The sequence below is a fragment of the Pteropus medius genome, unplaced genomic scaffold (assembly GCF_902729225.1).
Source record: "Pteropus medius unplaced genomic scaffold, Ma_sr-lr_union100, whole genome shotgun sequence".
NCBI lineage: Eukaryota > Metazoa > Chordata > Mammalia > Chiroptera > Pteropodidae > Pteropus > Pteropus medius.
Window position 1 is genome coordinate 2246431 of NW_024351735.1, and position 15512 is coordinate 2261942.

Consider the following 15512-nt stretch of genomic DNA (forward strand, 5'->3'; position numbering starts at 1 on the left):
CACTTCAATATAGTAAGCTCCATGAGTACAGGAACCTTGGCTGTATCCTCCATGCCTAAAGAAGTACCTGATATATATTAGGCATTCAACCTATTTATGTTGAATGAATGAGAGAAACCCAAGCATATCATACCTCAGGGATAATGTCTTTGCACTCTTAGAACTGTTTGCTCTAGCTGGTTCTTTATTTAGGCAGTAGTTTTTCCTTCTGATACTTTGTAAGTCTTACTGCTACCGCCTATAAGGAACTATGTAAAGGTTCTGAGCTTCTGAAACCAGACAATGTATTTCCATGCTACCTTTCTCTTGAATCGTCTCTGTATTTAGCAAATAGTAACAGAACATGAATAATGTGCCAGGCGCTATGGTAGGTGCTGAAGACATAAAGTTGAATAAGGCATTGTAATTTTCCTGGGGACGGATATTGAGGTTTTGGAAATAAATAACCTTACTACACGTCTTAGATTTCGCGTTGTGATGGTTTCACTCCAACCGCAGCACCTACACAAACAATCTCCTGAGGGCGGTCCTCAGCCCCGCCCACAGCCTCTGCGTCCCGCCATTGGCTCCGCCCCGAGTGGCGCTCCGCCCACGACCGCGCGACGCTCCAGGGGCGGGGCCGGCAGTGTCCACTCATGTTCCCCCACGCGCCGCAGAAGCGGTGACGCGAGACCCGCGCAGTGACCTTCGTAGCGGCTGCGGCTGTGATTAGAGACGTTTCCTGCTCAGCTGCCGGAGCTCGCTGTGTCGCAAAGCCGCAGCGCGCGGATTTCCGCAGCCCCGGCTCCGGCCTGCGAATATCTGGCCGCGGCGCGCCATCTTAGCCGAGCGCCATGGCCGCGGCCTGTGGGCCTGGAACGGACCGCCGCAGTCCTCTCCTCGGCCTCCTTTTGCTTCTGCTGATCGCGGGCCCTACCCTGGGCTGGAACGACGCCGGTGAGTGCTGTCCTTACTCTCCTGTTTCTGCTGCCTTCAGCCTGCTCTTGAGAGGCTCCGCAGGCGACCATTTCCGTTCGCTGCCCCTTGAGCCTTTCAGCCCTGATTCCTTTTCATTCCCGTAATTATTCGTCTGTGCCCTGCTTGGTTCCTTTCCTCTTCCCAGACGTCCTACAGGAGAGTGGGAACTGTTGGAGAGTGGGCGGGGCGGGGTGACAGTATTCTTTACATCTCCTTTCTCCCTTCCCTGGACTCCCAGAATTGTCCACCTTCTCCTTTCTTGGGCTACAGCCCTCAACCCAGAGTCTGGCTGGAAAGTTCGACACTCACGACACTCACTAGCGCATCTCTTTGTTGTCATGACCGTCGCTGACTGTTGTTATGGCTGCCTGTTGCTATGGCTGGCAGTTGCCCTGACACCAGCAGTCTCTGAGTCACACTTAGTGGACAGGGCATTAAATCTTGTAGGTAGGTTAGCAGAATCATATATTTATGCAAGCAGAACTCATGCTGTTTATTCTGACCATTACAGTGAAGTACATTGTGCTACGCCAGCTTTTCTCATTTTATTTTTTTTACCGTGGTCTAGAATTAAAAAAAATACTGGTATTATTTTTTGTGATGAGACATGATAAGTGATTTTTAGGGAAAAATTTCTTTTATAATACTGTTATTAGAATTATCTCAAGATTTTTTTATGAGATCAGTAATATTCCTTGTAATATGCGTATATGTATATATCACATACATACAGATTTCCTTTTAATGAATGACACGTGCTGTTAAATTGGAATTAAAAAATGACTTTTAAACAATTAAAATTTCATTTTTGTTCTGAAGAGTAAAGATGTTAAGAATAATGATGTAAAGTGTACCAATATTGTATTTGTGATTTGGTAATAGGAAATGCCTATGTTTTTGAACTTAAGTAACAGATTTATTTCTGTAATTTACTATTGTATTCCTAAATGCTGAAATGAGAGAGAAGGTGCTACTTGCAAGTTTTTGACTTTGAGTAATGCATTTGATGTGGATGTTTTATTATTACTAAAAAAACAGTTGGATTTTAAATGTACATTTTCTTACATATTCCTTAGAAAGTTGTATATAAAAAGGAGACTTTGATAAGAATTGTAATTTAAAAACTGGAATGAAACATGAAGTTGACTCCTCAATGAGTTCTTCAATAAAAAAAAGAAGTTTACAGATGAAGAGTCAGGGAATAAAAAAAAGAGAACCAAACTTAATGGTGAACAGCTTCCTGGTAGCTCTTTGTCTGCATACTCTATGAAACTATTGTTCTGGAACAAAAAACACCAAAATATTTGCAGAGTAGATACAACTGATTTTTATAAATTCTGCCTTACCTTACATTTACTTTAACTGTTTTATGAAAGTATTTTATTGGGTTAACTTTTATCAAGTCCTTTAGTGAAGCAATAATCACTTTCTAATTTGTCTTTTGTTTGATTTTGAATGTACTTCTTTATCTTTAGCTAACAGAGCAGTAATTTGTGTGGGGAAAAAAATTGTACCAGTTCGAAAGAGATTACCTAAAACTTTCAAAATTTTTTATTGAATTAGTTTGTATTTAAGTCACTCTTCTGCATGTTGGGAATATAGCAGTGAACAAAATTGAGTGTTTTGTCCCCCAAGGAGTTTGCATCTATTGAGAAATAGACAGTAGACAAATAGCATGTTTATCTATTTACATAAGTATTGTGAATGGTGGTATGGACAATAAAACTGGATAAGGAGGACAGGCAGTGCAGGCAGAAGTGGGAACTTTCAAAATACATGTTGGTCAGGGAAGATGTCACTGTTAAGGTGACATTTGATCAGAAACCTGAAGGGAGAGGTAGCATGAATGACCTGCTATGACTTGTATTTTAAAGACTCATTCTGTCTGCTCTGTGGAAAACATATTGTAGGGGGTTGGGGAAATGCCGGGAGGCCAGTGAAGAGGCTGCTGGTACAGTAAGTTCCAAGAGTGGTGATGGATTGGGCCAGGAGAGAGCAGTGGAGTTGGTGAGAGTGGTTGGCTTCTCACTTGTTTTGAAGGTGGAACCGACATGATACACTGATGGATTCAATATAGGGTTAGACGGGGGAAGAAAACAAAGATGATGCCAAGGTTTTTGGCCTGAGTGACCAGAAGTGTGGAGTTACCATTTCCTGAGGTAGGAAGACTGAGATAATCAGGTTTGGGGGAGTTTGGTTTTATTTATCAAGTTTGGTACTTCAAGTGGATTTCGATTTATGAGTTGGGACTTCAGGGAACTTCATGTGACTCTTGATTGATGTAACTAGTGGGATATGGGTATAAGCATTTGGTTCTTAGAAACATGGTCTTAGGGAGGCTTAAACAACCACAAGCATTTATTTCTCACATCCTGGAGATTGGGAAGTCTAATAATCAAGGTGCCAGTATATTGGGTGTCTGGTGAGGGCTTGCTCCTGGTTTGGAGATGGCCATCTTTTTGTTATTGTCTTCACACAGCAGAAAAAGAGGGAGAGGGAGGAAAAGGGGGAGGGAAGAGCGCTCTGGTCTCCTCCTCTTATAAGGGCAGTAATCCCATCATGGGGGCTCTATCTTCTTGACCTCATCTAAAACTAATCACCTCCCAAAGGCCCTGCCTCCAGACACTATCACATGGGTGATCAGGGCTTCAACAAGTGAATTTTGAGGGACACAAAACATAATGACCTTTAGGACCTCTAGGGAGGAAAGATGCTGTAGGGTTATGGTAATAATATCCCATGTGTATATAGTTCCATAAATGTTCTTAGTAATATTTAATAAAGTAATATCATACTTTATTACCTATCAGGTTTCAAATATTCTGCTAGATAATTTTAGTAATCATATCTAAGCTGCTCAACCAATTTTAAGGTTGATTTATTGTCTTAATTTTATAGGCGAGTAAACTTTTATACAGATCAATTAAGTGACTTGGCCAGTCATATAAGCAGTCGTGATGAGAGTTGACTGCAGTGTTCTTTGCATTATCTCAACCCTGCTACAATAAATTCAAGTTATAATTATTCCTGTTAATTAGTTTAATAATACTTTCTGACTTTTTAAGTCATTGAACATTTCATTGTTATTGTTTTATTTATGAGGAGTTTGGGTTTAATATAGCACATTTTATTTTAATATAGTTGAAATTCTAGATTTTTAGCGCATGTGGAATTAAGTTTTTATATAGCTTTAGGTGGATTTTCTTCTAACTGTGTATAGTCAGTTATGCCAGTGTCGTTTATTAAAGAAGGCATTCTTTTTCTACTATATTAAATAGCCTACTTTATCTTATATTGAACTCCTACATATATGTGGGAATTCAATATTTATTACTAGACTTTTGTTTCTCAGTTCCCTTGTCTATTTCTGTTCCAATTCCATACTATTTTGATTATAGTAATTTTATAGTAAGCTTTATTATCTGGTAAAGCAATGTGTTCTTTTTCAAAAAACTTTTGGTATTTACAAACATTAATTTTTCTATAGGGCCTTTAACATAATTTCTTTCCACTTGCAAACAAAACCAAACAAAACCCAACTGGGGTCTTGGTTGGAAGTGCATTAAATTTATTAGGTCTTATATATAAAGATCACATCTTGACCTTAAGTTTATTTCTAGATATTTTATGTATGTATTTAATTTGTCATTAATTTGAAATAGGCTTTACATTTTTCAATTCTGATAGTATATTACAGGTATAGAAAAAGCTGTTGACTTGGTAATTGATAAAACATCCAGCTGTTTTATCTAATTCTCTTACTATAACAAAGTTGTCTTTTAGAAAATTCTCTTGAATTTTGTAGTTCCAAAAACTCTAAATGAAATGCTTTTTTCCCCCTCTTGTTTGTACCAAGTGTATCAGACTGATGTTTACTCAGAAGCCATTCTCTACCTTCTTGTCTACCTCCATGTAAATACTGGAAAAGCCAAATACTCATTTCATCTACTGGAGGAATTTGAGAAAGGTGTTTTAAATTTTATTGGAAAGTTATCAGTCTTTGTATATTCTTGGTTTTCTTTCAACTCTTTTTTTTAATGTTGAAATATAATATAAAGCATAGGCATCATAACAAGCCACCCCTAAATCCTTCAGTATTTATCTTTTTTTTAAAGGAACTTTTCATCATGTAGTAAAAATAACATTACACTTAAAATTAATCCTAATTTCTTAATATCGACTAATTACTCATTCTATATTCAGATATCACACTTGTCTCTAACATGTCCATGCTAGTTTGCTCGAACCAGGACCCAATCCAGGACTATGCATTGCATTTAATTGAATTATCCCTTACATCTTTTAAATGTAGAACAGTTTCTTTTTTCATGCTACTCTTTTGCTGAAGAGTTTGGGCCAGTTTTCCTTTAGAATATCCTACCTTCTGGATTCCGTTTTCTCTTGGTGGTGTTTTAGCTTGTTTTTTTTTTCCTTCCATGCATTTTATTCATTCATTCATTCATTCATTCATTTATCTATCTATCTATCTATTTATTTATTTATATATTTTTTACAGTAGAAAAGCTTTATTAGAAGGGAAAGTACACTTCCAGACGTTGAAGTGGGCCTGAGCAAGAGAGGTGTGGCTCAAAAGGCCTTTCTTCTATGTATTTTAAGTTAATTAGATTAGATCAAAGAATTGATTAGATTCATATTAAATACCTTTGAGGATTATATTACAGATGGTATTATAATATCAATTTGTTCTACCATTAATGATACCAAAATTGGTGGAGTAAAGTGATTTTTATCTTTCTCGTGAAGTTAAATTTGTCACATTAGTGACTACAAAGCCCTCTGTAATGTTACTTGGTACCATACCAATATGCCTGAAAATTTGAGTGACAATCTAAAATTCTATACCCAGCCAAACTTTTCCTTTAGAGTTTTTGAAGACATTTCTCCATTTTTTTCTTCTATTGCCAGCAGTCCCCAACCTTTTTGCCACCAGGGACCGACCGGTGGTCCTATGAGATTCTAATGCCTGATGATCTGAGGTGGAGCTGAGGCAGTGATGCTAGTAGCACTGGAGAGCGGCTGCAAATACAGATAAAGCTTCGCTTGCTCACCCACTGCTCAACTCCTGCTGTACGGCCTGGGGTGGAAGAGGGGCGGTTGCAGACCCCTGTTCTATCCTGTCGAGACTTAATTTTCACTTTAAAATTCATTTATATATGTGAATGCCAGACATAATTTCTTTGTTTTGACTTATTACACTTAAAACTTTTTTGTCAATACGATTTTAAAATTATAAAATAGTTTAAATATTTTTAACTTTTAAAATTGTGAAATGTCTAAACATGTATACAGTGAACACCCATATATTCACCTCACAGTTTTATTGAATCTTCACATTTTATAGTACTTGCAGGAAATCTGCCCCCCTCCCCGCCCTGGCCAAAAAAAAGTAATAAAACATTAGAGATAGAGAGCTAAATAGTATCATCTCTCCATCTGTCCTCAGAGATACTCATCTGAATTTGGTGTGGAATCATTCCTGTGCATGTTTTCATATTGTCATTATATATACACACAGACATTCATATGTAGCACTGTTTTGCTGGTTTTCAAGGTTTATGTAAAGTTACCACACTAAACATGCTGTGTCTTGCCTTTTACTTAAAATGTTTTTGCTATTTCTAGTCTGATACATGAGTTCTAGTTCACTCATTTTACCTGCTGTAGAATATTCCACAGTATGATTGAGCCAGAATTTTATTAATCCATTTGCTTGTTGTTGACATTAAATGTGTTTCAGGAACATTGCTGTATATTTTTTGCCATTTTTAGTTAACCATTAATGTTGTATAATAGTATGTTTAAGGTTAATGGACTTTTCTGATTTTGCAAAAATTATGTAGAACTTGTGATATAGAAACAGTTTTGGGGGCCATCCAGACTGAAATGAAGGGAGGCCTTAAAGGTGTGACCACCTGAATTTGGGGCAAAAAGCCTGAATGTTGTTAGAATGGCTTTGGGAGATTGTTTCATCTTTTCTTTATTAGTCATTCTCAGAAGATGAGAAAAATACTTTTGAAAAGTATTTCATATGAAATAGTGGATGACTTTCTGTGTTTGACAAAATATTTACTATCTTCATCTGTGTTTTCGCTGTTTCAGACAGAATATTGTTGCGGGATATAAAAGCTCTTACCCTCCACTATGACCGCTATACCACCTCCCGTAGGCTGGATCCTGTCCCACAGTTGAAATGTGTTGGAGGCACAGCAGGATGTGATTCTTATACCCCAAAAGTCATTCAGTGTCAGAACAAAGGCTGGGATGGTTATGATGTACAGGTAATATTCATTATGTTGGTGACAGTCTAAATGGGATTTTTATTCAATAAAGTGTTTATTGGGGCATTTTTCATTGTTTTGAGGAAGCATATATAGAAAATCTCAGGTTAACCTAAAACATAGAAATATATATCAGTTATTCATTCTCTGGAAGAAACATCCTCCAAAAGAAACGATCTGCTTTTAAGGCCTGGAAATATTCATTGTAATTTTTATACTATAGCTTGTTTCTAAGACAGTAGTAAATTTTCATAACTTTTCATATGCTTGGGGAAAGGGGCATTAGAGGATTTCTAGTTGTCTTTTTTCTGCCATTCCTCAAAGCTTTAATACCAACGGGAAAGAAGCCAGTCGCTTAGGACCACATATTATATGATTCCATTTACATGAAATATCCAGAATAGGGAAATCCATAGATACAGATTGGTGGTTGCCTAGAGCTAGGAGATTTGGGGGAATATAGAGAGCGACTGCTAATGGATACGAGATTTCTTTTAGGCGCAATGAAATGATCCTAAAATTGTGGTAATGGTCGCACAATTCTGTGAATATATTAAAAACCATTGAAATGGGTGAATTTATGGTATATGAATTATATCTCAAAGCTGTTATAAAAATTAAAATAGCATATTTGAAATTGGAGAGAAGAAGAAATTTGTCTTCTGCAGAAAAACTTACAGAAAAACAATAGAACCAATCAAGTCTACTTTGGCTTGTGTCTCTTTAAATGCTGTTAAAGAAGCATATTACCTATTCAGCTCAGACGATAGTTACAGAATTTAAACTAAGCCTAGGCTTTTTTTTTTAAGGTGGAAAGTTTGAGGCCAGCATCAATTCTTTTTGCAGTTTTTGAAATATCTTATTAAAAATCTTAAGAGAATTACTTATAGGATTGGACCCTGGAAAAGTTAATCAATGGTTTTTAAAAATTTGTGTGGAAAGTTTTTCTCAGAAGATTATATGATGTCTCTGATGCTATATATAGCAATCAGGTCTTCATATATGATGCTGGTATTTGAGCCTTAACAATTTAAAAACCTCTATTTTTAAAGGAAACATCTTGGAAAACAGTGGTAGAAAGTTGACATATAGAAAATTTGCTTAAAATTTATACATTAGGGAGTACTTAATATGTACAAAATAATTTCTTACATCTATATGTAAACAATAAGGAATAGTAATAAAATGAACACTCCATGTACCCACCACGTAGCTTAAGAAGTCGAACATTAATGTTACCAAGATCTTCGAGGCCCCTAGCTTGCCCTCCTCCCAGCACAGAAATACTCATTGTCCTGAATTTTGTTATCAGTTTTGCTGGTTTATGACAGCTGGGTAGTCCAAATGATACATATTAAGTGAAAAAAAAATCTTTTGGTTCTAATAACCTATTTCTACTTTTCTTCACAGTGGGAATGTAAGACTGATTTAGATGTTGCGTACAAATTTGGAAAAACTGTGGTGAGCTGTGAAGGCTATGAATCCTCTGAAGATCAGTATGTACTAAGAGGTTCCTGTGGCTTGGAATATGACTTAGATTACACAGACGTTGGCCTGAAGAAATTGAGAGAGTCTGGAAAAAACCATGGCTTTAACTCTTTCTCTAATTATTATAATAAGTTTTATTCCTCAAATTCTGGTGGCATCAGTGGATTGATTACCATTGTGGTGCTACTTGCTATTGCATTTGGAGTTTATAAGTTGTTCCTTAGTGATGGTCAAGATTCTCCTCCACCATATTCTGAGTATCCTCCATATTCTCATCGTTATCAGAGATTCACCAACTCAGCAGGACCTCCCCCAGGCTTTAAGTCAGAGTTCACAGGTACGTTTGCCTAGGCAGTGGCAACAGGTAGGGTAGATAAGAGGAATGAATACCGTGCGGTTTCTGAAATAGAAAATGGTTGCATTGGAAAACCAAAGCAGATTTGTCTTCTCATTTTATTTTTTACTTTCAACTTCTTTTATCTTTTCTGTTCTGTTTCTCCGTAAGGAGAGTTGTGATTACTATTTTAAGGATGCATGATTAAATTGTAAATAATCTAAATCAGAAAAACATGATTAGATTTGGTAATAGACATTTACTTTGTACTCTTTCTCACACCATACACAAAAATTTATTTAGTAAGTATTATAGATTTCAACATAAAAGGTAAAACAATTAAGTTTCTAGATAAAAATGTAGGAAAATATTTGTCATGGCATTGGGATAGGCAAAAATTTCTTAGAACACACAAGGTACCAGACATAAAAGAGGGATAAATTAGTCTTTATTTAAATTAAGAACATCTAGTCTTCAAAAGACAACCTTGAGAGAGTGAAAAGGCAAGCTACAGATTTGGAAAAAATATCCAACATGTAGCTAATAAAGTATGTGTATCTAGAACATATAAAGAACTCCCACAAATCTGAGAAAAGACAGACAACTGAATTTTAAAAATGGACAGAGATCTTGAACAGCTATTTTATAATAAAAGAAGATATCCAGATATCCAATAAAAATATGAAAAGGTGCTCAGCATAATTAGTCTTGAGGAAAATGAAGATTAAAACAATGCTGAATTCATTTACCAGCATATAACCACTGTAATGGCTAACATTAAAAAGAGTACTAAGTAATAGCAAGGTGTAGTCAACTGGAACTTGTTGGTAGGAGTTAAAATGGTAAAATGCTTTGGAAACTGTCAATACCTACTAAACAAATGCCTGCCCTATGGCCCAACAGTTCTATTCTTTGATACACATCTAAGAGAAATACATGCATATGTACATTAAAAAAACATGCACAAGAATGTTCATAGCAGTTTTCTTCACAATAGCCAAAAACTGGCAATACAATGTCCCTAAACATTAGAATGAGACAAATTGTGATTTCACACAATGGAATACCATACATCAGTTAAAAAACCCCAAAACCCAAAATATACAATAGTGGTGTTGATTCTCATAGACATAAAAGGGTACCTACTGTGTGATTCTGTAGAGTTCAGGGATGGATAAAACTAAAATATGGTGAGAGAAATCAGAGTAATGCTTACCTCTGATGTGGGTGAGTATTTGGGAATTGTCATGAGGGAGCTTCCAGGTGCTAGAAATGTTTTATCGATGTGTGTAGTTACATGCGTGTGTACATAGATACACATTTATTTTGCTGTACATGTAAGGTTAGCACACTTTCCTTTCTGTATATTATACGTAAATTTTATAAAACTTCCTCTGAGAAGAAGATACTTTTTTGGTCCCTTTAAGACCTGACTTCTCAAATGATACAAATATCTGGCTGCCTCCACTTGGATTCTTCCATTAGACACTCAAGTATAGCTATCACCTGAAGCTTTTAGAGATGTTCACAATGCAGAAAGTAACTCTGACAAGTGGGAATGTCACCTACTAGCTGATCTTAAGGAGCAAATGTGCCCTTTTAGGAAGATCCTGCAATCATAAAATATATCCCTCTTGTTTTATGTCTGTGGGAAAAGTGCTACTTAGTTAGATTTTTTGAATACAACTTGTTTATAAGTTGAGAACTGAGTATTCTTAAATAGTACAGATGAAATAATTGAAATGTCATATTATCTCTGGTTTTGTAGGCTGTTTTGTTTAAATGAGGATACATAATAAATCATTTTTATTTCTAGGACCGTATGGTGCAACTTCTGGTTTTGGCAGTGCTTTCACAGGACAACAAGGATATGAAAGTTCAGGACCAGGATTCTGGACTGGCTTGGGAACTGGAGGAATATTAGGATATTTGTTTGGCAGCAATAGGTAGGCTTTGCATTTATCTCACTTGGTCTTTAATTCAACTTTTCTTCAGAGTTCTTTGTTTTGTTTACAATTTGACTGGATTTGCTAAGGAAAATAAATTACAGTGACATTACCCTATTAGATTCTCTGGGAATGAAGAAGGTATACACTTTATGTGCTTTGATCAATATTGTGTATGTTATTTTCTTTTATTGCGTTTCCTCCTGTGTCATCCTTATAGATAATATGAGATAGGAAAAAGACTGCTTATTTGATATATGAGAAAATAAGAAGGCAAGAAAGAATACAACCTTTGGAGAATGGTTAGTTTTCTTTGGTAGGAGAATGATAGAAGCAAGGCTAGAAAGACTTAGAGCCAGATTTTGGAATATCTTCAATATTATTGGTAGTTTAATTTAGATTTTATTTGAGTGCAAATACAGAAAAAGACTTTTGTCCTTATCCCTATCTTTTCCTGTGGCAATGACCATAACAATATCAGAAATATAAGATAGTATTTATTTCATGTTAACTCTAATATACTAGAATATTAAGGAAAAACATTTGATAAGGACTTTTTCTTCTTAATAATTTTGGAATAGGAAGATATTTAAAAATTAAAGGCACAAGAAAAATACTTGACACACTTATGTCTTTATAGAGCAGCAACACCCTTTTCAGACTCATGGCACTACCCATCTTATTCCTCATACTCCAGCATGTGGAACTCACCGCTTCGTGGAGGCTCAGCTAGCTATTCGGCATGTTCAAGCTCAGAGACAAGAACAAGAACGGCATCAGGTAAGAGCAAAAATACAAAAGTTTCTATTACATAGCAGTAAAATATAGAAGTAGTTCTGGAACTTGAGAAGATGATTATATATTTAGCAATTGTGGTTTTATTTGGTATTCTCATAAGAAATATTAATAGCAGAAATAATGAGATTAAAATATAATTTGAAATTATTATTTTATCTCTCCTCTGAATATTCTTTAAAAAAATATACAACTTGTTTGGTTTATACTTATTTCTACCACTAACCAAGGTTTTAATTAAAACTTTCCTGGATTTTTCTATGTATGTTTAATTCTATAATACCTAGGGATCCCTTAAGTTTTCAAATAGATTTTTCTAGGTAGAAGTTTGAACTTTTTAAATTCAGTAAAACTCTATAAAAAGTGTATTGAGCCATACTTTAAGTAATTGTCAAAAATTTGATTATAATGTTTATTGTAGTTGTTAAGAGGACATTTTGCAAAACACAAAGAAATGATATTAAAAAACAACAATTTGGAGTTAAACATCTAGCCAATTAGCAAGGAATGGGAGGTAGTGGGTAATGAGACAGTAATATACTGCTATGGACTGAGTTTGTCTTCAGCAGGGGGAAATTATAGAATAATGATTAATTCTTAAAATGGATAGAATATACTTACATGTTTTGAAATGTAAGTGTGAATATAAATTGATACAACTACTTTGAAAAACTGTTTGGTATTACCTACTAAAATTGAACATAAACATACCCAAGACACAGCAGTTTCACTCTCAGATGTATAGCAATGGAAATGCATATGGTTCTACACCAAAAGGTAAGTAGAAGAGTGTTCATAGCATCCCTATTCATAATAGCCTCCAACAGGAATATCCATCAGCAGTAGATGTGTGAGTAAATTGAGTTATATTTATGCTGTGGAATACTACACAACAGTGAGAGTAAGTAAACAGTTATGTGCAATAATGTGCATAGGTCCACCAATAAACACCAAACAAAAGAATATATACAATATAACTACAGCATTTATATTTTATAAATATACATGTTTAAAAATAAGTAAAACTAATCTGTGGTGGTATATGCTAAGATAGCGGTTACTTTTGGGGAGAAAAGGTGAGGTGTAGTGATTGAGAGAATATATAAAACTATAACTTACATAGGGCACAACATGACAAATGAAAATTCATTCTCAGTGGAAACAAAAATTGTAAAAAACCATAAATATTAACTAGAAATATATGGGACTTACATAAAGAAAATCATGAAACTACCAAATAACCTAAAGAAAAACCTGAAAAAAAAAAACTTTCCAGTTGGGAACACTGTCATTTTGTAACCTTTATGTTAGGACGTGCACCTGTGTGTGCCTTTGAAAGTTGATAACTCTTCCTCAGGTTACTTGTGTTTACTGTTGGAGTTGTGAGAGGTGATAGGACATGACTTAGGCTCCACTGGCCTCCCTGCTTTTTTTTGGCTTAGACTTTGCTCGTTGCCTGTACCACACTGGTGCCACCATAGAACACATCTTTGGTTTCCTCACTGACAGTTATTTGCTTCAAGGATATGTGAGTTTAGTAGACTTGATGGTTGGATGATGGGTAAGGGCTGTTGTGGGGAAGCAATACACTGTGTCCTGCATAGCCCAGTTCCACCAAGGTGCTCATTCTCTCTTTCCCTCATGTTTCTCTCATTCATTTGCTAACAATAAAATGTATTACCATTATAATTTTATAAACAATTCTAGTGCATTTTTAAAAACTAATATAAATTTTACTCTTTTCATTTAGGATATGGTGGTACCAGAAGACGATAAGAAAGCAAAAAGTTGAAGTCAAACATCGAATGCAAATTTTCTGATTTTTCATTACTTTCTCTTAAAAAAAAAGTGCTACCTGCTGACAGCTGGGGGAAAGTCAAAAGTTCTGTGGTGTTTTGTCCTGTATAGATTTTTGTATTCTATTATTGGAGACTAATAAGAGTTGATAATATGACAAAATGCTTATGTGGAAAATTGTATCTTAGTGTAACATGCAGATGTTTATTACAGTTTTTGAAAGTGATAATTACTATAGAATGCTGAAAATGTGTTAATTTCTAAAACCCGTGATGCCATGAAAAGCATTAAGAATGACCAATAGACACTGAGTACAGAAAATTTCGATCTGATTTTAGTTGATGAGCTATTATCTCATAGAAACAATAATAATCTATTTGGTATTTGGTGTTTGCTGTTCTTCAAACATTTAAGAATTAGCTTTGGACTACTAATTAAACTAACCTGTGGGTTTTGATCACTTTTGAACTCAGGAGCTTTGAATCCTTCAGTGGTACTGGGGTGCTAGAAGAGGAAATTACCTTTTTACGGAAAAGGTAGAAAAAATAAATATCTAGAAAGTCGTTGTGAATGATTGTGTGCTGACAAAAATTCTTGAAATCCTCATATACATTTCTTAAGAGGTAAATTCAGATGCTTCATCAAAGGTCTTTTAATAGCAAAAGCATGCAGTTCTCTGGAATCTCAAATATTGTAGCAGTCTTTTTCAGTCTTGCATTAAAATGATGGAAAAAAAAACCCAAGAGATTTTATTCTTATTCTTTCTACACACTTTGACACAAATTGATGTTACTTTTTAACTTTTTTTCCCAAAGGAAAAGGAATTTATGCAGAAATTCTGTTTCCCTAAACAATAATTACCCATGGTAATCTTGCCTCAGCTACCAGTCATTTGGTAAATGTTTTCAAAAAAATAATTTAGAAATGATGTGGGAGGAAGCCTCTGCTAAAAAAATTTCTTTTTAAAAAGAATAATTAAATCTCCAAGCCTCCTAATCTTCAAAGGTTGTATAATCTGTTTTAGTTAAGCGCTATAATCCAAGGGCCTCATTTTTACCTTTTAGGAATCATTGAAAAACAAACTTTTATTTATATTTAAAAATGTGATTTAGGGAGTAGTCAAAAGGGTACTGTGAATAGAACTATCCCTCTTCAGTAAAACTTGTAGACGTTTTAATTTATGTCACAGAAGAAACATATTTTTCCTTAGGTTTGTTGCACTAAATCCTTACCCCATTTCTCCTTAGTAAAAAGATATGGAATGAAAGAAAATCAGTTTATTGCCTTTCCCCTATTTGCTTATTTTGGGTTTTATTTATTTATTTTTATTACAGGAGTTGATAATCTTGCATTGAGTATGTTTTACATGGAAAGCAAAGTAAAAATGTTAATTTAAAACTGTAGATTGGGCTGATTATATTGATCTGCATATTAAATTTGATGTTCTTAAAACAGTATGCTCAGATTTCTATTTTTGAACACATTATTGCAGGTCATTGGAATTATGCAAAATTAATGAGAATGTAAAGTCGATTAAATTGGCAGCTTTCAGACTGCTCAGGAATCCTGGGTGTTCTTTGAGGCTCTTTCAGAGGCTACTTGGAGGGAAGGGAGGAAAAGAAGCTGAATGTGTAGGACTTAAGACCTACTTACCCCACTCCCACTACAGTGTTCCTTCTTTATCTGTTGTATGTTTACATTTCTTATTTATGGAAATGATTCTGAGGTATCGCCTCCAAAATATTAGACTTAGAGAATAAAAGACAGTGGAACTGGGTCCCATTAGGAAGTCGATGACCCACAATAGGGATTGGTACCTAAGGAAAGTGGGTTACTTCGACTGGGAGTTTGGTGTGCCTTGTTGAGAGAGAACATAAAAAGGAGAAAGAGGTGAAA

General features: G+C 35.2%; 1 protein-coding gene across 1 annotated transcript; it reads left to right on the forward strand.

Annotated features, from left to right (window-relative positions):
- Positions 1-671: 671 nt before the first annotated feature.
- On the forward strand, positions 672-15070 carry SARAF (store-operated calcium entry associated regulatory factor). Its single transcript, XM_039846459.1, has 6 exons — positions 672-936; positions 7078-7256; positions 8667-9081; positions 10895-11024; positions 11665-11804; positions 13570-15070. Exons 1-6 carry the CDS (start codon positions 834-836, stop codon positions 13593-13595), a joined length of 993 nt encoding a protein of 330 aa, XP_039702393.1. The 5' UTR covers positions 672-833; the 3' UTR covers positions 13596-15070.
- Positions 15071-15512: the final 442 nt, after the last annotated feature.

Coding starts and splice junctions, on each gene's coding strand:
- SARAF (XM_039846459.1), top strand. CDS start 834: ATGGCCGCGGCCTGTGGGCCTGGAACGGACCGCCGCAGTCCTCTCCTC. Junction 937..7,077: donor CCTGGGCTGGAACGACGCCG/GTGAGTGCTGTC, acceptor TCGCTGTTTCAG/ACAGAATATTGTTGCGGGAT. Junction 11,805..13,569: donor AAGAACAAGAACGGCATCAG/GTAAGAGCAAAA, acceptor CTTTTCATTTAG/GATATGGTGGTACCAGAAGA.